This window comes from Microtus oregoni, unplaced genomic scaffold (assembly GCF_018167655.1).
Source record: "Microtus oregoni isolate MIOR12 unplaced genomic scaffold, Mior012 000045F_ref0000178, whole genome shotgun sequence".
In the NCBI taxonomy this organism is placed as follows: Eukaryota; Metazoa; Chordata; class Mammalia; order Rodentia; family Cricetidae; genus Microtus; species Microtus oregoni.
Window position 1 is genome coordinate 1,923,369 of NW_024543219.1, and position 26,164 is coordinate 1,949,532.

Below are 26,164 nucleotides of genomic sequence, written 5' to 3' on the forward strand. Positions count from 1 at the left end.
AGTGGTCAAGAGCACTGGCTGCTCAGGTTCAAATCCCAGCACTCAAATGAGGGTTCACATTGGACTATACTTCTGGTCTCAGAAATCCAGTGCCCTCTTTTGATTTCCGTGGGTACTAGGCATGCAGGTGGTACAGTTATGCATATAGGTAAAACAGTCATATATATAAAGTTAGATAGATAGAAAGATAGATAGACTCCATTTTAAAAACATAAACTATGCTGTAAGCCATGTTGGGCTGCCTTATGCCATACGCCACCTTTTTGGGGTGACTACTGTTACCCTAGTCACAGAGAGGTCTAAGTCCTGAGTTTGCCCATGTTTATTTTTCCATATACTTTTAAACACCAATATGAAAGGGAGAAAGAAGGCAAAAGACTGCTTTAACATGATACAAAGGATGACGGGAACAGTTACTTGCTTCAATACTTTGAGACGTCAAGTCATAATTCTTGAGAAAAACATTCTGTTGTATAGGCAGTGGACCCTTTAGGCATCAAGTATCCTGAAGGGAGCCACACCTCCTAATTTAGAAGAAAAAGCAGACGTTGCTTCAATTCTCTGACCTTTGTTCAGGGTGGAGAGGATATACCTCTAGGCACCACCTTAAGGTTCAAAACACCAAGAAGTCACACCCTCGGTCAGGGTGTGTAGCCACAGTTGTTACCAACAACTTTGAGCAACCTCAAAGACTCTGACCTTCAGACAAGGTGGAATAGGCTCACATTTTGGGCCTCCACAAAACTAAAGCTAGTAACCCAGGCAATCTAGCCCTAAGTTAAGTGAAGTAGCAATACACGTTTCATTTTGCTTTTTAGGCCATCTAATTTACATTGTCTTCTGTGTTATTGCCAGCATTTACGAATGCAACCTGTTGTGCAAGTGTAGCCGTCAGTTGTGTCAAAACCGAGTTGTCCAGCATGGTCCCCAGGTGAGGCTGCAGGTGTTTAAAAGTGAGAAGAAGGGCTGGGGAGTGCGCTGCCTGGATGACATTGACAGAGGGACATTTGTGTGCATTTATTCAGGTAAAGCAAAGATTTGTTTTCTGGTTATTTCCCAATTGCATCTGTATACATCTGAATCTACATTGTCCTAGTCAGCATTGGCACCTTTTAGCCGGGTGCTGAACAACAAGATGTAGGGGAGAGCACCAAAGGAGACAAGTCACTGGGTCTTGTGTCCAAAGGCCATAGGTGCTTCAGAAAGGAAAGACTGTGTTGCACTAGGCCTTGGGACTTACACTGTCTTCACAGCCACAGACACTCTGGAGTAAGGTAGGGAACATTCTAAATAAGAGATCTGCATGGCTCACTGAGGTAGAAACAATCAAACCAAAGCTCCTCAACGTTAGTATTGTAATGAGTATTTGCACATGATGATTCAGACAGTTGGTCTAAGCATCTCACTTGGTTCAGGGACTCCACACCACTAACTACACTACTCTACCCAGCCTGCCTAGACATTCGTCCTGTTTCTCAGAGTAGCTCTCGAGTGGAAGCTGCCTCTGCACCCTAAGTGGTGTCCAGGAAGCATGATTGGCAGTCTCTAAAGACTAGAACATACACCTAAGGTTGACCTAGAAAATGAGTGGAATATCTAGTTACAAATTCTAACCTAAGAAGTATAATTTTGAATCCTGAAAAAAATTGCATTCAATGAGACAAAGATTTTAATATTAAACTGAATATGAGCATAATAGGTAGATCTCACACATTTTAAATAGATCATTTTTCAAGAGTCTAAGGTTTTAAACTTAAAAAGAATTTAAACAAGTTTGCTTTTCATTGTCTAGAGGACTTTTTTCGTTTTTATTTTACATTACTGTGGATTTCTTTCTTTTTAAATTGCCAAAATAAAAGACTATTGCTTCTTTTTAAATAGTTGATATTTATTATGAATGTAAGACAATGAGTCCCCCATTGGCCTTTTTTAGTGTCTTGGAATGGTTTTCTTGGATGAGTTACCTCAAGTCTAGACTTTGTAGGGTGAGTTTATCTTTTCTAGAAACACAGTACACTTAGCACAGAGTTTTTATTTACAGAGAAGCTGGTGCCTACTTGTTGGAAGTGGTTGTTTTCTGTTTTGATCACTGTCTGTTGTATTTCAGGAAGATTACTAAGCAGAGCCACTCCTGAGAAAACCAATACTGATAAAAACAGAAGAGAACAACAAAACCATATGGAAAATGAGCTTTCCAAAAAGAGGAGAATAGAAGTTGCATGTTCAGATTGTGAGACACAACCTAGCAGTCCTAAAACAGAGCAATGTTCTCTTAAGTTTAGCAGTGATCTCAGAGAGCCTGTAATGTAAGTGAAAACTTCAGATCATGGTGTCCTCCCTTGTTAAGGATCAAGAATGTTTGGGTTTTTCCCTGTTTGTGTGTATGTGTCTCTCTCTCTTCCCACCTCCCCTCCCCTAAACATCTTCTCACCTTACAAATTAAATTTAACACTCCTAGAAATCCAGTATTCTAACCTTAAAAATCTGGCCAACACATTTCCTTTGGTGTCCCATTTCTGAGTTCACTGTGAATAACTTTCATCTGACTCTATGAATGTTATAAATTTTAATTTTACTTTTATATCACCATTCTATTTGAAAAGCTTTATTGGGATCATTTTTTAAAACACATTTTCAAATTATTGGTAGCTAATGATTACCTTTTCCTTCCTCGAATAAATAATATAGATGTGATATAGATTAATTTCTTTTTTTTTAAATTTTTAATTTTATTTTATGTATATGGTGGTGCATCAGGGACCAGGGTGGGTGCTGGGAATCGAACCCAGGTCCTCTGGAAAAGCAGCTAGTGCTTTTAACCAATGAGATATCTCTACAGCCCATAGATTAATTTCTAACAATAATGGACATTTATGAAGTAGAGTTGTTACCTATATTTTAGTGATATACAGAATAAATTTTCTTTTCCTTTTCAGAGAAATGAACTGTAGAAATATTTCAAAAACTCGGCGTCACTCAGTCATTAGAAGTCCTAAATCGAAGACGACTATTTTTCACTGCAATGAGAAAGACATGGTAAGAACTACAAGAACAGACTGCATGGTTGCATGCCTACTGTGCTAGTGCTTGCAGGCCAGTTCAGGAGGATCATGAGTTTGAAGTCAACTCAGGCTACATAGCAAGACATTATTTTCAAAACAAAAGGAGCTATGCCTTTCCAAGGCCCTTAACTATGATCTTACCTTTCTAGCCTTCACTGAAGTATTTATGCTACATAATACAATGTAGGATTGACATTGTTTTGAGCATACAGGCTATTCGAGTCTGAGATACACACAGACTTATTTTTGTATTTTTAGTTCAAAAAGTATCTTGACAGTTGTTGCAGCTGTCACTAAGGTGCCTAGAAATAGACAGTGGGAAGGGGGTACATGTGTTGGCTCCACTTATGTCAAGACTCCTTACAATATCAGCTCTGGGGCTTTTCAGAACTAACCTAGTATGTACGGCCTATAAAGGGTGATTCTTGGTGAAAGAGGTTCAGCTGCTTAGTACTTTCTCCTGACTTCGAGAGTAGAGCTGTCTTTCTTATTTTCTTTGAAGGGTTTTGTTTCTTCAGAGTCTACCACCCCTGAAGATGGGAATGGATTTAAGCCAGCTCCGGAACACCTAAACTCTAAAGCTAGAGCTCACGGTAGGCTTTATTTCCTCATGGCTGTCCCTCTCTTGCCTCTTTGTCCCTTTTGTTCAGTGTCTACCACTTCTTTCCATAGACTTCATAACAAATTGGTGGGTTTGTCATGTGGAAACTGGTAAACTGTATCCAAATCTGACCTGCCAAATATTAATTATGGTTGGTAAAAGATGCTTTTTACATTTTTAAATAATTGAAAAATCAGATGGTGCATAATATTTCATAACACTTGGGAATTATATGAACTTGTAACACCAGTGTCTGTAAAAAAAGTTTTCGTGGAATGTAGCTACAGGCATTGATTTACATGTTTCTACTTTCCCTCTACATCAGCATAACTGAATAGTGACAACACAGATTCTATGACCAGTCCTCCGTTCACAGGAGTTTGTAGACGTCTGGTCTGGTTTCAGCAATGACTTACTGCATGGCAGAAGGGGTAGAGTGCATGGCTCTCACCATGTGGTCTGCAGGTGTTGTCTGTGGCTCTGGAAGCTCTAGCTAAAGCGGCCCACTTCAATCTTTCCCTATGGACCTCTAAAGATGCATTCCTCTAGCAGTTCTGCCCATACCACTGTATAGGGTCCTCAGTATAATGCTAGTGAGGGTACAGACTCCCTCCACAGAGTACTGTCTTTTGGAGTACAGCCTCTACATGACAAATGTTACAGCTTGGGCAGACCGGGGTTTGCAACTTTTGTATTTTGATGAATCCCTCAATAGGGAGATGGATGACAAATGCCTTGTTTTGGAGAGCAGGCCGGCCACTGCTGCCTCTTCTCCCACCTCATACCCTTAATCTGCAACCCCAAATCCCCAGGTAGTGTTACAGGGTAGATTGGTGGAGGTATGGTTGCTCCTTACTGGGAAATTCTATTAAGAAAGAGCATTTTACGTAATAGTTATTTTACCCTTTAATACACATGAGCCAGAGTGAGTACAGTTGCTTTGGCTCTTTCCCCATTTTCACCAGTTGTTAAGTATATATAGCAGGTAGATCAAATAACAACATCAAATAGCTATTAGAAACTATCAGAAATCTTTGACTAAAAAAAGTACTGTAGGAGCAGCATCCACATGATAATGAGTAAACCATGAGCTTTTATTTTTTAGTAAGTAGAATTTCTTTCTAAAAGTATTTTTACTAGTTGCATGTATTTATGAGTATGATAAGACAGTTATTATACAGTGTGTAATGATCATTTACCTCAGAGATTTGTTATTTCTTGATGCTGGGAACATTTGAAATTGTCCTTATTGGCTATTTGGAAATATATCATTAGTTATTGTCAACCATTGCTGTCTTACTGTGCTGTCTGGGACATTAGAATTAGACCTCCTATTGTACTGCGCCCATGCACTTACTAGCCACCTCACTCTGCCCCCTCTTCCTCAGCTCCTTCCCAGGCTCTAGCAACCACTGTTCTGTTTCCAGCTTCTTTGACATTAACTTTTTATTGTTCTTGAGCCAGGGTCTCTCTGTGTAATAACTCTGGCTGACCTAGAACTCACTCTGTAGACCAGGCTGGCCTCAAACTCAGAGATCCGCCTGCCTCTGCCTCCCGAGTTGTGGGATTAAAGGTGTGTGCCACCGCCACCCAGCTAGGAAAATACCTTCAAAGATTTTTGCCTTCCCTCTTTTAAAAACAATATTTGCCCATTTATTTGAGGGAAAGGAATGTTCACGTACACATGCCATGGCATGCCAAGATTAAAGGACAGCTTTTGAGAATCTGTTCTTTTCTTCAACCACATGGGGTAGCAAGGGTTGAACTCAGGACTCCAGACTTGGCAGCAAGTACTTTTACCCTCTGTACCATATTGGCAGACTAAGATCAACTTTTTAACTAAAGTATAATTTGAGGGGAGGGCACCGAATTATATAGGCCTGAGTGGGTTGCTTTTTTTCTTTTAAGTACATGAATTTAGTTATTCTGCCTGACATGTATTCATACTTTGGATATTCACTAAGGGTTAGTTCCATTATTGATACAAAAACTGACTAAGTTCATCTCCTTTGTTGGTTTATAATAGTCCAGTTTTTGACTGGTCTTAAAGGCACCACACATCAGTGTGTGCAAGCCCCTGGAAACACGGTTGTTTTTGCTGGAGTTTGAGGAAAAGAACTCCTGACAGTGTTCTTAGAACTACGACAATGAGCCGGGCGGTGGTGGCGCACGCCTTTAATCCCAGCACTCGGGAGGCAGAGGCAGGCGGATCTCTGTGAGTTCGAGACCAGCCTGGTCTACAAGAGCTAGTTCCAGGACAGGCTCCAAAACCACAGAGAAACCCTGTCTCGAAAAATCAAAAAAAAAAAAAAAAAAAAAAAAAAAAAAAAAAAAAAAAAAAAAAAAAAAGAACTACGACAATGTTAACGGCCTCTCCACTCTCTTGTTGCCTGAGTCTAGAATATACTTAAATACAGAGTCCAGAGTCAGTGAAATGAAAGCCACTTTTACCAAATTTGATATTAAATACATTAATAAGGAAACAACACGTAGATGCATGAAGAGCTGTGATGCCAGGGAAAGAAAATGGGCTTTAGAATTTGGGCATACTCGTGCATTTCTCTAGTTCTCTGTGTGAGTCAGGGGAATCTTTTTAGTCCTCGAGACTCAGTGTTCTCATTTATAAAAGTCAGGGAACACTGCCTACCTTAACGCGTGATAAGGGTTATGCGATTTAAAGCAGCTGTCTTCTAACCTAATCTTAGCACTGTGACTCAGCCAAGTGTATGCCCTGACAATTCTTCCTAACAATGTCTACTAGAGGACTTAAGTTCAAACCAAGTTGGTTACTCCGAAGACGGACAGCTCGTTGAATCAGACGTGATAGATACAACTAGAAGTCAAGAAGACACTTCACCAGAGGGCAGGTGGAAGCATGTAGCCACGGTGAATAATGAGAAAACTGAAAAGGTGCTTGAGGTTCCAGTGAAGTCCCGAGAAGAAGGACCTGCAGCCTCTCACAGTCAGCCGGGCTTCTGCGATGAAGAGTTGCCAAATGAAAGGTCAAAGACTCTGTTACCTTCTGTAATGAGCCTCGGTAAAGAGAATGTGTTCCTATTGGATGCTTCAAAAGAAGGAAATGTGGGCCGTTTCCTTAATGTGAGTATCAGGGTTAAGATTCCTATTTCTAAGCACCCCTTTCTTTAAAATTTATCAGGAAGGGAGAATTAATAGTTTCTAAAGACAGACCGAGCCAGTCTTCTGTTTATGTACCTCTGCATACTACTTCTTGATACTTAATTCCTAATATGGAATTAATATGGGAATGACTATTTAGGGTTTTTTGAGGATCATACTAATTATTATAAACTGCTTGAAAGTGCTACCTGATGGAGGAAGGTCATTGGCTAATAAAGAAACTGCCTCGGCCCATTTGATAGGCCAGCCTTTAGATGGGTGGAGTAAACAGAACAGAAGGCTGGGAGGAAGAGGAAGTGAGCTCATATGCCTTAGCTCTGCTCTCTGAGGCAGACGTGATGAAGCTCCAACCCAGGATGGACATAGGCTAGAATATTCCCGGTAAGCGCACCTTGGGGTGTTACACACATTAATAGAAATGGGCCAAGCAGTGCTTATATGAATACAGTTTGTGTGTTGTTATTTCAGGGCATAAGCTAGCCAGGCGGCTGGAAGCAGGGCGGCAGGAATGCAACCCGCAGCTCCTACTACACTTACCATATAGTAAACATTGGCATTAGAAAACTTAATAAATGGGTGGGCATGGTGGCTCATGCCTTATAATCCCAGCACTTTTCAGGCTGAGGCAGGAGGATTTCCTGTGTTTTAGACTAGCCTGGGCTACAGTGTGAGAATCTGTCTTTAAAACACAAAACAAAGCATAAAACCAAGGAAAAATAAATACATCAGTCAGTTTTCAGGGCTGGGAAGATGGCTCAGTCAGTAAATGCTTGCCAAGCAGGAGGACATGAGTTTGGATCCCAGCATCCACATAAAAACCTTATGTGGCAATACGCATGCCTGTAACCCCAGCACTCTTTAGGGCTGGAGATAGAGGCTTGCTAGGTCCAGTTTCAGTGAGAGATGCTCTCTCAAGGGGCTATTCTGGAACATGATAGAGCTGCATCCTCTGGCGTTCTCACGCACATACACAGACATGTGTATACTTGTATACACACAATACCACACACAGTACATCATATACAGAGACACACAAAACAGGCCTCATGGCATGCACTTGTAATCCTAGCACTAGGGAGAAGACAGGAAGATGCTGGGGCTTCCTGGCTGGTCTAGCCATACATCAAGCTCCAAGTTCAGTGAGACCTTGTCTCAAAAAATAAGGTTACAAAAAATTACTATATGATGAAAAAGTAAGGTGAAGAGCAATCAAGACATCTGGCATTGACTTCCAGCTTCCATACACAGGTATACATATATGCATGTCTTCACACACGGGTGCATAAAACACACAGTTTTCAAATTCAGTTGTCCAAGTTGCACAAAAAGTTGAATAGGAGCCGGGCAGTGGTGGCGCACGCCTTTAATCCCAGCACTCGGGAGGCAGAGGCAGAGGCAGAGGCAGGCGGATCTCTGTGAGTTCGAGGCCAGCCTGGTCTACAAGAGCTAGTTCCAGGACAGGAACCAAAAACTACGGAGAAACCCTGTCTCGAAAAATCCAAAAAAAAAAAAAAAAAAAAAAGTTGAGTAGGAAATAATTGAAACTAAGTGATGGACATATTCAAGGGTATTGGAGAGACTTGGTGTCTATGAGTCTTGTGATGTCAATAATAGATGTCAATATTGAGAAGACAGTGGGCAGCTAAGAACTGGGATGATGGTATTGAGAGTACTGCCATGTTACAAACCTTGGGAAGTGGTTACGCGGCTGTGTTGAGAAATCGACTGTTTATCCATGTCTATTCTTCAGAGATACTGGTTTGGATTAGGATATAAGAACTATATTGTGTGTACTCTCTGTGTTAAAACTCTGTCTTGCTCATTTTCAAGTCCTTTCCATGTATGTATGTATGTTTTATGTTTTTCAGGACAGGGTTTCTCCTCTATGTACCCCTGGCTGTCCTGGAACTTACTTGTAGACCAGCCGGTCTCAAACTCAGATATCCCCCTGCCTCTGCTTCCCAGTGCTGGAATTAAAGAACGATGTGCCACCACTGCCCAGCCAAGGCCTTCTCTTGAAAAGTAGTATGCTGCCAATTTCCCTGATCCCGTTTTATGGCTCTTGTTTCTTCCGCCTCCACTTTGCAAATGCAAGTAAATGCCTATGTGGTGTCCTTTTCTATATAGCTTATTATTCACTTTGGGAGTGTGTATGCGTGCATGGATGGTGGCTTCCATGCACTTGTGTGCCTGTGTGTTTGGGAGACACAGGTCAATTGTGTTATTCCTGCAGTGCCATGCACCATGCATGGTCTTTTAAAACAAGAGTACTTATAATGGCCTGCAACTTACCAGTCAGGCTGCGCTGTCTGGCAGCAAGCCCCAGGGATCCTCCTTTCTCTACCTCCCGAGCCCTGATATCACAAGCATGTACCGCCACACCTGGCTTTTTCACATGGGGTCTAGGGATTGAGCTCAAGTCTACTTAGTCCATTATTAATTGAGCTCTTTCTCTTTTTCTGAGACAGAGTTTCTCTGTATAGTCCTGGCTGTTCTGGAACTCACTTTGTATACCAGACTGGCCTCAAACTCAGAGAGGATCTGCCTGCCTCTGCTTCCCTCTGCCTCCCTCATGCTGAGATTAAAAATGTGCACCACCACTGCCTGGCTTGACCTACCTCTTATATTTGCTTTTTGAGTGAACAATACTATCCTGAAGATTAATATGTATCAGTACACAGGAGCTCCTGGTACTTTCTTTTTTACATTTATTTATTTTGTATATAGGGTGGGGATACATACATGCCACATGCATATGTAGAAGTTAGGGAATAAACTAGATTGTTGGTTCTCCCCTTTCTATCATGTAAATTCCAGGAATCGAACTCAGGTTATCAGGCTAATTATTGGCAAATGCGTCTACCCACTGAACCATCTCATTGGCCCCGATTCTTCTTGTTAGCATGTTTCTCCCTTTATGCTGCGTAGAATGCCATTGTGTCAATTTTAACTAGCTCCTCACAGGCAGCTTTTATTTCCAATTGTTTCCTGTTTAAAAACTGTTCATTAACAATCTTACATGTAGATATATCTATGCAGAAGGGTCTGTACAATACATTTTCCATATAGTGTTGTTGAGTTGAAATATAAATATATAATATTAAGTACTGAGAAACAGCCCCCATTTAGGGGGTTCTATCTTATACTTCAGTAAGATATCTGGCTTTACTGAATGGGTTCCTGCTGTAACTACACTGTGAAGAGCTGTGGTAGATTGTATATTACTTAAAATGAGAAAGACGAAATCAGTGAGATATGTAGGGTATTTACATATTTTAAATAACTAGGTTCTAAATTTTATGCTCTGTCTAACCTTTAATTCTTTTTTTTTTTAACAGCATAGTTGTTCCCCGAATCTCTGTGTACAGAATGTTTTTGTAGAAACACATGACAGAAATTTTCCATTGGTCGCCTTCTTTACCAACAGGTTTGCAATTGTTTTGTTTATACAATTATTGCTGCAGCTATGACTTTTAAAATAGTAGATATGAAAAAAGAATGAAAAGATGAAATATAGCCCCAAATATCTGATATCATAAAATACTCAGTTATCCTAAACTGTTAACTATTCAGTAAAAATTTAAACAGTTGGAATTTGCATTCTTATTCTCATTTAGAATTTTGTTTGTTTGTTTGTTTGGTTTTTGTTTGTTTTTCAAGACAGGGTTTCTCTGTGTAGCCCTGGCTGCCCTGGAACTAACTCTTGTAGACCAGGCTGACCTCAAACTCACAGTTCTGCCTGCTTTTGCCTCCCGAGTGCTGGGATTAAAGGCTTGCATCACCACCGCCCAGTTTAGAGTTAATTCTTAAGGGGCTGAGGACATCAGATTGCATAGTTCAGTTCAGGAGAACATGAGGAAAACTGGTTTATCCTTTTTGTTTTGATCAACAGAGTTCCCATTTTTACTGTGCATACTCAGACTATAGTATTAGAACAAACTTCCTTATGTAGTTTTATAATTTGACTTACTACTAAATATAAATATTTTCTTTTACAACAGTTAATAAAATTGTGTATGTTGGAGAAAACCTTCAGTAATTTTGCAGAAGGTAGACGGGTCCTGAAGGACCCCAGGATGCAGATCCCTCCATTCAGACAGCAAGGTTTATTTAACAACTTACTGCAGGTTCCTCCTGGTTCTGACTGCCAGGTCTCCTAGCCCAACGCAGCAGTGAGTCCCAAAACCATACTGAATGAGAAGTACAGTCTTCCACAGTTCTTAAAAATGTAGGAGAGGGGCTGGAGAGATGGCTCAGCGGTTAAGAGCACTGACTGCTCTTCCTGAGGACCGGGGTTCAAATCCCAGCGCCCCATGGCAGCTCACAACTGTCTGAAAATCCATTTCCAGGGGATCTGACACCTTCACACCAATGCACATAAATTAAAGCTAAATAAACTATAAAAAAAAAATTTAAAAAATGTAGGAGAAAAATACAAGAAGAAATATTGAGAAAAAATAGCAAATGGCTTTAATTCACAAAATCATTGCCAAAACACCCAAAGGAAAACATTAGTATCCCGAAGTAAAAATAGCAGTTGAAGCCGGGCGGTGGTGGCGCACGCCTTTAATCCCAGCACTCGGGAGGCAGAGGCAGGCGGATCTCTGTGAGTTCGAGACCAGGCTGGTCTACAAGAGCTAGTTCCAGGACAGGCTCCAAAACCACAGAGAAACCCTGTCTCGAAAAACCAAAAAAAAAAAAAAAATAGTTGAAAAAGACAGCTGTCCCACATAAGGTTTCCTCTATCTTCTTTAAAGTCTGAATTACCCCATCTGCTGTGTGCCACAGCCTTTATGTTTGCACAACACCATTCCTCATAGATATACTTTGTTATATAGTATTTTGGGAGGCTTGAAATAAAAGTCAAATGATTAGATGGTATGTAAAGAGAATAGAGCAACTTGAGGATGGTTCATTTTGTGAATATGAAAATTGGCATATTCAAGGTTGATTCATGTGAAAGAATTATTTAGGGTGATTTATGATTCTTTTTTATTTCTACTTTCTAGGTATGTGAAAGCAAGAACAGAACTGACATGGGATTATGGTTATGAAGCTGGGACCGTGCCTGAAAAGGAAATCCTCTGCCAGTGTGGGGTTAATAAGTGTCGGAAAAAAATAATATAACCTTGTCTTAACCGTCTCTCGTCAAGCTGGACCTACATCAGTTGTCAATGAAATCATGGTTGATTCTTTGGTTTCACTTGCTCAGGGTATTCATGTTTTATATCTAATTTCCTATAACGTAGGTCAAAACAAAATAAGGACACTCTGATATGCGTCAAGTAGCACTTGTTGTTACTTTACTTGAGTAGAATGTAAATAATATTTTATGTACATACCATTGTATAATTTATAACTTTCTAGTTTATATATTTAGACAAAAATTACAATAGAATTTGTATGTTTCTAAATTGTTTTTGTGATTTGTTTTGTTTTTTGAGACAGGGTTTCTCTGTAACTTTGGCTGTGCTGGAACTCACTCTGTAGACCAGGCTGGTCTCAAACTCACAGAGATCCGCCTGTCTCTGCCTCCCGAATGCTGGGATTAAAGGCATGTGCCACTACCATGCCGTGTGTGTGTGTTGTGTATGTGTGTGTGTTGCCCCAAAGGAAAAAATTTTACTTCTTTAACCTACAAAGTTGATGTTAAATTCCTGACAGTTCACTGACCATTATGAACTACAGGTGAGGGGCAAGAGTCTAAAGAACGCGTAGGCACTAACTATATGCACATTAAAATTGAAAGTATTGTTCCTTGTTGAGAATTGAACGCATGGCCTTCTGCATGCTAGGCAGTCACTCTACCAAAAGCTACATCTTCAGCCCTCCAAAGTTATTTATTACTTCATTGTCCCGTTAGCCACTCCCGTAGGAAGTTGTTCTGAAACTTCCTTTCCAGTTCCTCTGTGGGGGCTGCACAAGACCACAGGAGCAGAGAAACCTGGAAGAACATTCCTATTTTTTTCTACACAGATAGAGTTACCAGTAAAGGAATCTTGAAGCTAGTGAAAATTGGGTTATGTAGAATGAAAGGAATCACATTACAAAGAGAACACAGTTGGCGCTGCAGGCAGGTGAGTTCACAGTAAGTTACTAAAATGAAGTGAGGAGACCGGATAGTTATGGGGAATTGCTTGTCCAAAGGGGACTGTCGGGAGACAGCCTGCCTCCTTGAGCTCTTCCTTAGGAGTCAATTGGACTTTCAGAAAAAGATGTTTTATCAATGTCATCCTCTTGGAGAAAGTTTTTCAGAAAGCCCGAGTACGTTACCTGGTGTTGGTCACTGCCAGCACGCTCCACTTGACAGCCTAGACTTATCCTTTTCCTTGTGTTTTTTTTTTTTTTTCCCCAAAATGGGTGAAACAGTCACTTTTGAAAATAAAGACTGAGAAGTAAGTGTTTTGAGACTATACACTCTTGGAATGTCTGTTTTAGACTTTCTGGGTGTTTTGGCAGGGTGTAGAATTCTTACCCACTTGACATTTGTAGTATTACCTTTGTCCTGCTGCACTGTCTCTAGACAACGTCTGTTTTCATCCCTTCTGTCGGGTGCTTAGTGAGTTTTCAGCCTGAAAACTTTGTCCTTCCATTAGAAAATTTTAACCAATTTAAGGATTTCTCTTCTTTGGGATTAGTTACCAAAATGTTAGAATTACAAATTGGCTTTCCAATTTTTTAATGTAATTTTTTATTAATTCTTTGAGAATTTCATGCAATATACTTTGGTCATATTCGCCTCCACCCATCCACTATTTTCCCACTCCCTCTCAACTTTTTCTTTCTTATTTTTTATTTTTCTTATTTCTACATTTTCTTTCTTATTTTTATTTTTTTTAAGTAACCCAACTCCAATTTATGCTGTCCATATATTCCTGTGGCCATCAGGTGCCACTCACTCTCCTTTCCCCAGAAGCCATCAACTGTGAGTATCTCCTCAGGGTTGGGGCTCATGAGCCCCACCTCATGCTAGAAGGCTGGTGGTGGTGGGTTTGCTCTTTTGCAGGCAGCCGCAGCAGAGAGTGTGTCATGTCCAGAAGAGTCTTTCAGTTCAGTCCTATCGTTCTGCCCCTTCAGTAACAGCCCGAGCCAGCTTTCTGACCTTTTTAATTATAACTTTTTGGTTTTTGCGATTATAATAAAATATCATTCCCCCCACTTCCCTCTTCTCTCTCCAGTACTTCCCATGTACCACCCCACCACTTGCTGTCAAATTCATGGTCTTTTTCTTTTATTACATTTGTGTGTGTATATTTATTTAGGAATTTGTATATATTCATATATATTATACACGTTCCTAAATAAATAAATGCATCCTGCTCAGCCTGTGTAATGTTACTTGTATGTACTTGTTTTCAAGGATGGTATTGGATGACCAATTGATGTGGTTTTCCCTAGGGAAAACTATTTCTTCTGCTTTCAGCGTTCCTCAGTATCCTGCAGTTCTTTGTCTAGGACTGAGACCTGGGCTTTTCCCTTTCCGTGCTGGCGTATCTTGGTGTCGTCCTTATTCAGCTTATGTTTAGGCGGCCATGTGAGACTGTGTGTAACTGTTCTGTGTGTGTCTGCCATGTACCTGTGTATGTGTGTGTTGTATGGTGTTCCCCATAAAGGGCTTTATTCTGTATTTACTGAATAGCACAGAAAGGAACATATGAGCAAAGGGATAAAATACTTTTCAGAAACCTGTAAAAGAGTTTTACAAAGGATTGAGTTATTGGCCTCCAATAACTACAAGAAGCAGCACTATAAATAAATACTGTTTATCAGCCAGTCTCCATAAGTGCATGCCTTCAGCCTTTAAGATAGCTGGTTGCTGCCCTCTTCCAAAAGCTTGCATAGAAACTTCTGGTACCATGGAAGTTAGTCTAAAGAGGTTCTCAAGTCAGACCTAAGTTGGGTCCTCTGGGACCTATGTCTGAAGTGCATAGTGTCTTTAGCAATAGGGATTTAACCTCTCATCTCATCTCAGAGCAATCGAGGGCAATAGCAATACCCTGTGTATTTTGGGAGTCTGTTGGACAACCCTGGACAACAAATTAAAAGGGCTTCCCGTGTGTGGTGTTAGGGGTCTTGCTAGATAGGCTTGAGGGAAACACTGCCAGCCCAAATGGGGAAATTCCATTTAAACTTACATGTGTGCACAGACTGAAGTGTATTATAGTTCTTTTTACTAGATACGTTATGATTCTTAAGACTTGTTCAGACTTCCTTACTGTTATTTTAAGGTCTTCCCCTCTCTCCTGTATTTGTGCCTCCTGCCCCCACACACTTTCTGATTTCTTACCTTTTTATTTGTAGTTTTGTCTTCCTCCTCTGCTTTACAAGTACCCAGTCTTCAAACTATCTGTTGCATTGTGTTTTTCTAGTCTGCTAATTTTTATTTCTATTGGTTTATGTAAATATGGTCATTGTGTGTTCCACTTTATCAATCTCCATCCCGGCCCCTTGAGACAGTCTGCACTGAACCTGGCGTGCCATTTTATCCAGACTGGGTAGGCAGCAAGCCCAGCCTTCTCTGTTGCACATTCCACCCCTGACTGCCCGGCGTGAGTTTTGTTTCTAAGAGCTTTCTTGTCTTCTTTGAGAATTCTTTGTTTGAGACAGAGGCTTACTGTGTAGCCCTAGCTGGCCTTAGAGCCATAGAAATTGTCCTGTCTCTGTTTCCCAATTACTGCGGTTAAAGGTGTGTGTCCCAATGCCCAGGGAGAATCCTTTAAAGAATCCCATTTTGGTCCATAGCTGTAATAGTTATGTCTTTTAAGATATTATTTATGGGCCAAAGAGAGGGCTCAGCAGTAAAGGCACAAGCTGCCATGCCCAACAACCTGACTTCAGTCCCTGGTGGTATAAGTATGTTGGTCTGCCCTGTCACCCTTTAAGAGACAAGTTCTGCCCACTCCCAATACCCCCTTCCCACCAAAGCAAGCTGGTCTCCCTTCTGTCTTCCTCTTTCTCTGTCCCTTCTTAAGAGACAGCCTCAGCCTCCCTCCTCCCCCTCCTCTTTCCTCTCTCTGTCCCTTCATCTCTCTCTTTCTCTCTCCCTGCATAATCCTTCCCTACCCTTACACCCTCTCAATATCTCCTTACCCAAACTCTTTTCCAGACATGGTGTATCTGTCTGTCCCTTACCTGCCAACTGTGGCGTGGTCCCTTGCAACAGCAGGGGGACCTTCAGGGTCACTCGTGCTGTAAGCCTTTCTCCTGGGACCCACATGATAGAATTACTGTAATCCGAAGTGACTGACTGCCATGTGTATGCCATAGCACACATGTACACATTGAAATGTGCACTAATAAAAATATACTATTTAAATGTGTATGTACCTGCATATACAAGCAGTCATGTGGATATGTTCCTTTAAGGCCTCTGTTTTTTCTGTAAAGTTTCTGCACCTTAAGCCTCTCCACCGATTCAATAATCTGAATCAGACCAAATCAAACCAAATTAGAAAAAGCCCAGGTTTAATAAGATACCCTGCAGAGGGGAGACTGGAAAGGAAGACCAGAAAACCACGTGTTTATTCTCTGGGGGACAGTTTAAATACCCTTTGGGAGTGGTCTTGACTATTTTGGGGAGAGGTCATTGTTTGGAGGGCTTTCTCTGGGGCAGAGTCTGGACTGAGGCAACTCTCAGGGGAGAGGGGGTTTGGGGTGGAACTTTCGTCCGCACATTCCAGACTCTTTGGATATATGGCTGCCAAGGACTGGGTCGGGATTTTCACCCAAACATTCTAGACTCTTTGGATATATGTATGCCAAAGGCTGAGGTCTTCAATCTGAACACGCCCCAATCTTGCTATGGTCTTTATCTGTGAAGTTAGAGGAGAGGCTTTCCTCGGAATTACAGAACTTGCTCTTTAGGTTTTTTGAGACAGGATTTCTCTGTGTAACTCTGGCTGTCCTGGTACTCACTCTATATACCAGGCTAGCCTTAAATCCTCCGCCTGCCTCTGTCTCCCAAGCGCTGGGATTAGAAGTGTGCACACCACTGCCCAGCTTGCTCATTTATTCTTTTTTTTTTAAAGTATTTATTTATTATGTATACAATATTTTGTCTGTGTGTATGCCTGCAGGCCAGGAGAGGGCACCAGACCCCATTACAAATGGTTGTGAGCCACCATGTGGTTGCCGGGAATTGAACTCAGGACCTTTGGAAGAGCAGGCAATGCTCTTAACCGCTGAGCCATCTCTCCAGCCCTTGCTCATTTATTCTCTCTGAAGAGTGTGAGAAAGGACTTGTCTTGTACCCATCCTGTGCTAGGACCTTTCATTTTGCCCAAGCTGTCCACGTTGCCTTGTCTAGTTGTCCTTTCTTCTGTCAGGCCATCTGCACTTTGTCCCCTCAGTGCAACCTCCCCGAAGTTTATCTTTAAGTCCCCAGCAAAGCCCCGAGCTTTTCAAATTATATTTTCTATATGTTAGTACCTACGTGGATATTTCTGTTTGTCACACGACTGAAAAGTCTGGATTTGCATGGTGCTTTGTGCCACATTGATGTTAAGTAAAGATTCCTTACTGGCAACTCTGTCTAGGAGTCTTAATTTTGTTTTGTTTAAAGATACTACTGCGTAGGCCAAAGGGTGTGGTAGAATCTTCAAAAATACAGATCATTTGTTTCTTAAGCTAAAAACAGGAAGAGTGGGGGTTCCTGGTGTGGTTTTTGCTTATTATTATTATTTTTTTAAAAAAAAAAAAACTTTTTGAGGACTATTTGGGGTTGTCAACTTGACACACCTGGGAAGAGGGAACTTCAAGGATTTGCCTCCATCGGATTGGAGGGACTTTTTCCTGACTGCTAGTAGATGCAGGAGGGCACAGGCCACTGTGGCAGCACCACCACTGGGCAGGTGGTTGTGGGTTGTACTGCAAAGCAGGTTAGAGAGCCAAGGGAGGCAAGCCAGAAAGCGTGGCTGCTCCTGCCTTCTTCCTTGTCTTCCCTGGCTGACGACTAAACTGTTGGTCAAAAACGCCCTCTCTTAGCCGGGCGATGGTGGCGCACGCCTTTAATCCCAGCACTCGGGAGGCAGAGACAGGCGGATCTCTGTGAGTTCGAGGCCAGCCTGGTCTACAAGAGCTAGTTCCAGGACAGGATCCAAAGCCACAGAGAAACCCTGTCTCGAAAAACAAAACAAAAAAAATGCCCTCTCTTCCCCTCAGTTATCTTGGGCCACGATGTTCATCAATCACATCGACAGAGAAACCAAGCTGCTACAGCTGCAGCATTACGTTGGAATTGCTCAGTCATCTTTTCACGAGCAACTTATCAGAAAAAAGCTAAACCAAAAAAAGCAAGGCTTTTAGCATTATTGGTTTGTGAATAAAGTAGCTGTCCTTTGCTATAGATTTTTGCTGTAGCTGACTTCCCTTCTGTTACATATTTGGGAATTAATTCCCTAGTTCAGAACAGTTTCCTACTGCCAGGCCTCATTCCTCTCTCCTAGTTAAGTGTAGAGATCTGCCTTCCTGCAATTATCTTTATCAGCAGGCATTTGGTCAATGCTTAGTGTGCAGGCATAGAGCATCCCTTCTAAGATAGTCACAGATCTCCAAGGACATAGAATTACTACCTGTCCAAGCTGCTGCTCTGGTTTACCTCACTCAAAAGATTCCTAACTCCTTAGGCTCATTTTCGCCTCAGTTTACTGATGAGTTTTAGTTCAGGACTCTCAAGGACAGCAGAAGGGATAATTAACTGCAACCCAGGGAAAGACCCACAACCCCCACGATCAGAGCAGCTGATAACAGCAAACCCCAGAACTGCTAATTTAGAAGCCTGGGTCTCTTCTTCCCCTAGAGCCGTAAGTATAACTCCAGACCTAGACTCATATTCTCTACAGCATCTGGTGTATGTGCTAACCCAATCAAGAGCCTTTTATGTAGGTTGCTTGGTTACCTGATTCTATGGATGCTTGGAGAAGAAAAAAGCAGTGCGCTGATTTAAAATACAATCTGCGCCCTGTTCATAGTCTTACTGAAAATAAACATTTTAGTTCCTTATTTACCACCTAATAATGCAGCGTAGTGCACTAACCTTACCTCTAAGAATCCCCGGATGATTTAATTTCTTTCTTAATTAACTTTATCCATTAAGTTCGCTGGATGTCTACTAGCCACTCCCATGGATCGATCTCTCTCTCTCTCTCTCTCTCTCTCTCTCTCTCTCTCTCTTTGGGGGGTGGTGGTGGTGGTGGTGGTGGTAGTGGTAGAACCCTTATCTGATTTTCTATGGGTCCCTGGAACCTGCTAGGGCTGGGGAATTGTTGGTTTTTGTAACAGGTAGAACAAGGTAGAACAAAGAGCAAGGGAGAATTGATAGAAACGAGAAAGAAGAATAAAGAAACATGGACAGGTGATTCCTGTTTTGAGTAGGTTTCTTTTCCCTCAGATCTTTACCCCTCCCCCTTTAGCTATTCATGGCAGCGTCTTTAATTGAACCCTGAAGGGAAGCTTTAAAGGCTAGAACTTTAAGGCTCCCCTTACCAAAGGAGAACACCATTAAAAAAAAAAAAAGGAAAAAAAAAACCCACTATTCAGAGCTGAAGATCTCCAAGAAAACTGCCCCGATTTGCACCTCCTCCCAACATCCTGCTTGCTCTCGCCACTCAGACTTAGAGAAACGAAACTAGAAATTAAAACTAGAAATTAACTTATCAGTGGCACTTCCTGGAGCACAGCTGCATAGCCATGGCCCAAGAGACACCATCGGCTGGTGGCCCAGTCCCTGCTGGTGAGTACCAGGTGGTGGCCAGCGGGAAGGGACCACTCTCCACCTACCCCTTTCCCCAGCCCTGGGAGCCTTGATTACCATGGAGACTGCAAGGTGTGGCCAAGGGCAGAGCTGGGCGTACAGCCACTGGGAGAGCTGTAGGCACTGGGGACCTCAGGAGGCTGAATCTTATAGGCTGGCTGGTTCCATCCTCTCGGGTCCTTGCTTCACAGGTTCGGAAGCTCTGCACTTTAAAAGTTAGTACGCAAGATGTGCTTTTGGGAAGGGAGGGTAAACTTTATGGGGGATGCTAGAAACCTGGACAGGAGAAAGAGTTTGGCACAACTGAGGAATACCGAGGGACAGCTAGTGGGGGTTGCAAGTAGCCATCAGTTTCTTAGATGTTTCAGGTCTACCCATAGTGACAATCTCCTTGTGATGATATGATCTTCTCTTGAGGGCATGGTATTGTCAGTTTTGTGATCCAAAAATTCCCGGAATCCTCTTAGAAAGACATGAACTGAGGAATGTAAAGGAAGGGCTCTTCCGGGACAGGAAACAGAAACAAAAGCCAGTGTTGACAGGCTATTACAGGCCCCCCCCCCCCCCCCCCCCCCCCCGTGTCTCCAGTAGAAATCTGACACCAAGGCTAAAGCAGAAAAAAAGGATCCAGTAGGGAGGCACTGACGTCAAGCCTTCTCTGTCCCTTCCCTCACTCGCCAGGGCCTGCGGTGATCCCTGGCCCAAGTGAATTCAGTATTTTCAGCAAAAGCAGCCTTCCATCCCTGAAACTTAACCCAGGCCACCATCATCCTGACTTACTTAGTAGTTGTCTACAGCTAAGCTTTTAGGGGACTGAGTCATTCCAGCTGGTGATCATCCCCCACTAGCATTTTTTAAAGATTTATATCTATGAATGCCTTTCCTGAATATATGTACCACATGTGGATTTGGTGCCTCTGTTGTTTAGAAGAAGAAGGCATCGGGATTCTCCTGGAACTGGAGTTAGAGATGGTTATGAGTAGGGGCAGGGAACCGAGCCTGGGTACTAGACAGGAGCAACAAGAGCTCTTGTGTGCTGAGCCAGCACTCTAGTGGCTGATATGTCTATGTACATATTTATGTATTTGTGTGTGGAGACCCTGGAGCTGGAATTACAACATGAGTGCTGGGAACTAAACTTGGATCCTTGAGAACAGCAAGCACTCTCGCTCTCTCCAGCCCCCATCCTACTTTTTCAGCTCAAGAGTCAGTCATAGGCAGAAAACTTGAAAAGTTGATGCAGGCAGAGAGGATGGCACAAATAAGGGTACCAATCTCCAAAATACACGGCAACCACTAGACAAATACCCACGTGGCACACATTTCCTTTAGCTAATCTGTGTGCGGGTCTGTAGGGTGAGGGAGAGAGGAGGCTCCAGGCCACTTCCCATACTCTGTGTCTGCACACCCAGAATGGGTTTGTCCCCAAGAAAACTAGGGTTCTGAATTTTTAAGTTTGAAAGTAAGCTGGAGAGATGGCGATGGAGGGAAGAGCACTGGCTGGTCTTGCAGAGGACCCTGGTTTGATTCTCAGCACCCACACATTGGCTCACAACCATCACAACAACTCCAATTCCAGGGGATCCTATGCCCTCTTCTAGCCTCAATAGACATTAGGCATTCATGCGGTGCATACATGCAGGCAAAACACTCACACACGCAATTTTTAATAAAAAATTAAGCACAATATTAGTGGGAGGTCAGGGGACAAAATAGAAGCCACAGGACCAGAAACAACCATGGCTAACCATTATGAATATGAGTTATATGTTCATCTTGTACTTTAAAATAAACTCCATATTAATATTATGAAAATGAGAGTTAACTATCTTCTAAATATATCCCCCTTACCTAAGATTAGAAATCATAAAATAGTTTTATTATTTTATTTTTTTAATTTAATTTATTTATTTTTTATACAGTGTTCTATCTGAATGCCAGAAGACGGGACCAGATAGAATTACAGATGGTTGTGAGCCACCATGTGGTTGCTGGGAATTGAACTCAGGACCTCTGGAAGAACAGCCAGTGCTCTTAACCTCTGAGCCATCTCTCCAGCCCCATAAAATAGTTTTAAATTTATTACATAAGGCCTATAGACTATTGCTCTCCTCTCTCCCTCCCCTACACCAAGATAGGGTTTCTCTGTGTAGCCTTGTCCATCCTGGAACTCACTCTGTAGACCAGGCTAGCCTCAAACTCACAGAACTCCCAAGTGTCACGTAGACTTTTAAAATACTAATTATGTATGTGTATGATATATGTGCATGTTGGAGAATGTCCACTGATGTACGTGCAGAGGCCAGGGAAGGCTGCCGGGTGTTTTGCTCTAAGTGATAATATTCTGAACATGTGACAAGCTCTTATAAATCTGTAAGAATATAATAATAGAAAAAATGGGCTGAGACAGTGCTGCTAGGGAAGAAATGCGAATAGCAACACTGTGTCTGCCACTGAATTCACAAATGTGGGGTATGACCCATTTTTGCCTATGCTGTCTGTCTTTTGACCTGTTCATCTAACTATCTATCCAAGTGGTTCTATGAACACACGACTCTAAATCAAGCAGGTGTGATACCCTGTCTTGTTTTCTCCAGAGCTTCCTCACTGTCAATCCCCATGTTCCCTAATAATTGCGTCTTTCAAATTCTTTAACCTTGGGATTTGGGTTGAAATTACATTAAGCCCAAAACCCTCTTGGGGGAAGTGGGGTAGAATTTCTCCCTTTGTATATCTGGCCTCTGATCCAGACTTGGGGTGTTCTGCTACGTCTACTGGGACCTTTATCTCACGCCTTCCTTGCCTTGTGTTTCTCAAATCTTCCCTTGATCTGTTCTCCATCTGGACTAGTTTACTATCTCCAATTTGTGCTGAGCATATACTCATGTACATGGCCACCCACTGGAGCATGGTGGACCTACCAGGGGCCACATCCTCCCCCACAAACCTTCAACTGACAATGGGGCGGATGCTCCTGAGTTCTGCCCCACCCCACCTCCGCCATTTCAGCTAGAATTGTGACTGCTTTGATCTTGTGCCGGTCTTGTGCAGGCAGCCACAGCTGCAAACACAGCTGCAAATACAGCTGCACTCACAGCTGCAAACACAACTATTTTGAATTTATGATTATAGCATTTCTGTCATGTCTAGAAGACACTGTTTCTATAAACCTTAGAATCTTTCCGTCCCCTTTTCCACAGTGTTTCCTGAGCCTTGGGGGGTTATTGTGGTTGTCTCATTTATGGCTGAGCATGCCACAGACACTTACTCTCTACACTTGGACGAGTTGTGAACTTGAAAATAAGACTCCATTGCTGAAGATGCCACACTTTTTAGTCAAGGGACACAGAAAAATTAAGCAATTACCAGGAAGTTCTTCCTTATTGGCTAGTTCTCATAGTTGTGGAAGTTGCCATGTAGACTGTTGGGGAAAAAAAGGAGTCAACAATCTTACACAGCTGTGAACACTGTAAGCTCCCATGACAACCAGCACAGAAATGCATGTTCACGGGTGCAATAATGGCACAAGTGTTATAGGGGTAGCCAACTGATTTCTACCTGGACTTAAGGCCCACAGGAGGCAGCACATACCTGATACTATAAGTCTTGACCAAGAGCTCGTAGGCCCCAGAGGTGGGCCTACTACTACTATTTTTGCTAAATAGATATGGTATCAAACATCACTCTAAATTCCCATCTCTGCCCAAAGATAAGTGCAGCTCTCAGACATCAGAGAATTTCCTTGTTAATTTTACACATTCAGTAAGGACCCTGGAAGCTTTTCAGTGACACCACAGCCACCTTTGTGGCTTGTTCTGCTTCTGTTGACAACACTGGTCTAGAACACAAAACAGTGGCTGTACCACACAAGAAACACTACCTCTTACGCTGCTGATTTTGTCATTGTTCCAGGAGTTAAGGCTGTCATAAAAATCGGCTTCCTTAAGATTGGAAGAGCTAGCAAGGCCATGAAATGCTTTTCTGTCTTTAACCTGGATGTTATTTGTAGAGGACTGTCAGGCTCCAGAAATGATGGAGAAAAAGATCTGTGCCTTCTGCCCTGAAAACCATGACTGGAGTGTGATATACTGCGCACGATCAGAGAATATAGCTGCTCATGAAAACTGTTTGGTAAGTTACTTGAAAACACCTTTAAAACTACATGTGTAGGGCTGGAGAGATGGTTCAGTGGTTAAGAGCACTGGTTGCTCTTCCAGAGGACCTCGGTTCCATTTCTGGGACCCACGTGGTGTCTCATAACTACCCATAACCCCAGTCTCAGGGTCTCCGGCCCCTAAGGGCATTTATTACACATGTGATAATCGTCTTACATGCAGTCAAAATGCCCACAGATACAAAATAAAGATTTAAAAGCATAACATGACGCCTACGTGAGCACTTTCACCTTGATGACTCTGTACCCACTGAATCATCCTCCAACCCCCAATTTTATGATCTCTTAAACTATTTGTTTCATTGAGTTTCTCTGGAGCATTCTATTGTGGTGATAATTAGGAGCCTTGTCTTGTTTCTATCAAGAGTATTGTTTTTATCAGAAGTATAGCTTTTAAAGTCTCATCTAAATTTGCATATACTTTAGACTGTAATATTTCATTTTTAAAAAAATGTCTTGACTATTCTTTCTACACAGATGTCATCTTTTACTTATTTTGTGTTGAAAGTTAGCACATTAAAAATGTTTTCTCTCCATCTATTGAAATGATCTTCTAGCCAGGCACTTTAATCCCAACACTCAGGAAGCAGAGACAGGGGTATCTCTGTGAGTTCGAGACCAGCCTGGTTTGCAAGAGCTAGTTCAGGACAGCCAGGGCTGTGACATAGAGAAACCCTGTCTCAAAGAACCAAAAAAGGAAAGAAAAAAGAAACTATCTTCTAAATTTATTTTTTAATCTCTGGCTACATCAGGGTACATTATTTTATTTCAGGTTGGTTTGCTTGTTTGGTTGTTTTTTTCTTTGTTTGTTTTTTGTTTTTTTTTTTCCATGTGTGTTTTGAGACAGGACTCCCTGGCTAGCCTGGATCTCGGTATATAGAGGAAACTGTCCTCAAACACACAGAGATTCACCTGCCTCTGCCTCCTGAGAGCTGAAACTAAAGCTCTGTGCCACCACACCCAGCTGTCGGGTCTCTTTGGGATTATGTGCCATCTGTCCTGTAAACTTAGTGTTTCTACAAGCAAGGACATTCTCTCATTTAGTTAGAATTTAGCCAACAAGATCAGACATTAGCATTGGGTCTGTAGTACCATCAGTCCCCAAATTGGAGTTTAGCCTGTTATCCTAACAACACGACAGGTTGAAGCATATGGGTTCCATGAAACTTTCAGCCCCAAAGCCTTTTTCTTTTAACCTGTGTGTACCTAGATTTTTCCCTGTTGTTAAACCATTTCTGATGGACTGTTAATTCGCCAGTATTTTTAGCAAACTTTATTGGCATACTTTTCACAAGCCAACTGAAGCTTCCTGAAGTGTGCAGTTGAGTCTTGAGAGATGTAGGTTCCCATGTGATCACTGTCACTCTCCAGAGAGCTCCCAGGACTCCAGAACATTCCCTCATATCTCTTTGCCGTCAGCTCCCACCTCCTCCAAATCCTTCTAGAGTGATGGTTTCTCAGAGAGCACGTGACAGGACTCTTTAGTGTGCAGAGATTCTTCTATGTCATGTGTGCATTTGGACATCTTTGGGTTCTGTATCTACATACTCATTCAAAATAGTCAGAAAAAATGCACCTGCTACTCAACATACATGTACTTTTCCTTAACAATTATAGCAGACAACATGTCCACAGCATTTACAGTGTATTATTCCAGACACGCGCCACAGTAGGGCAGGCATAAGCTGTCTTAGTTAGGGTTTCTATTGCTGCGATAAAACACCGTGGCCACAAAGCAAATTGGGGAGAAAAGGGTTTATTTGGCTTAAATTACTATATCTCTGTTCATCATTGAAGGAAGTCAGGACAGGAACTCTCAAACAGGGCAGGAGCCTGGAGGCAGAAGCTGAGGCAGAGGCCATGGAGGAGAGCTGCTTACCGGCTTGCTCCTATGGCTTGCTTAGCCTGCTTTCTTATAGAACCCACGACTGCTAGCCCAGGGATAGCACCACCCACAGTGGGCCCAATCCCTCATCAATCACTAATGAAGAGAATGCCCTACAGTCAGATCTTATGGAGGTGTTTTCTCAATGGAGGGTTCTTCCTTACAGATAGCTCCAGCTTCAGTCAGTTTGGAGCTGCCCCAAGTCAGTGCTGGGAACTGAATGTTGGTCCTCTGAACACTAGAAGAGCGATACACATTCTTAACCACTGAGTTACCTCTCCAGCCCCTAGAATATTGAAGAGGAAAGAAACTCGTGCCTGCTAAAACATACAAGGGGGTTTGTGGCCAGCTGTAGTAGCCGATACCCACATTTCCACTGCTCAGAAGGCTCAGAAAAGAGGTCAAAGTTCAGGTAAACTTGGTGGATAGCAAAATCACTTTTTTTTTTTTCTGAGACAAGGTTTCTCTGTGTAATGGTCCTAGCTGTCTAGTTCTTGTAGACCAGGCTGGCCTTGAACTCACAGATATCTGCCTGCCTTCCCCTCTGAGTGCT

At 42.2% G+C, this 26,164-nt stretch overlaps 1 protein-coding gene across 3 annotated transcripts in view; it reads left to right on the forward strand.

The window, feature by feature from the left end:
- The window catches only part of LOC121434852 (histone-lysine N-methyltransferase SETDB2-like), a 65,963-nt gene that overhangs the window by 23,111 nt on the left and 16,688 nt on the right, over positions 1 to 26,164 (forward strand). Inside the window, exons 8-15 of one of the 3 annotated variants that reach the window (XM_041633815.1) lie at positions 856 to 1,025; positions 2,108 to 2,306; positions 2,937 to 3,036; positions 3,565 to 3,655; positions 6,425 to 6,762; positions 10,140 to 10,228; positions 11,811 to 11,898; positions 23,564 to 23,683. In XM_041633815.1, the coding sequence (XP_041489749.1) occupies positions 856 to 1,025; positions 2,108 to 2,306; positions 2,937 to 3,036; positions 3,565 to 3,655; positions 6,425 to 6,762; positions 10,140 to 10,228; positions 11,811 to 11,898; positions 23,564 to 23,683 (1,195 nt within the window). Of the gene's footprint in view, positions 1 to 855; positions 1,026 to 2,107; positions 2,307 to 2,936; positions 3,037 to 3,564; positions 3,656 to 6,424; positions 6,763 to 10,139; positions 10,229 to 11,810; positions 12,653 to 19,419; positions 19,532 to 23,561; positions 23,684 to 26,164 lie in introns of those variants that run through there. The other 2 variants (XM_041633813.1, XM_041633814.1) reach the window with 2 other exon arrangements.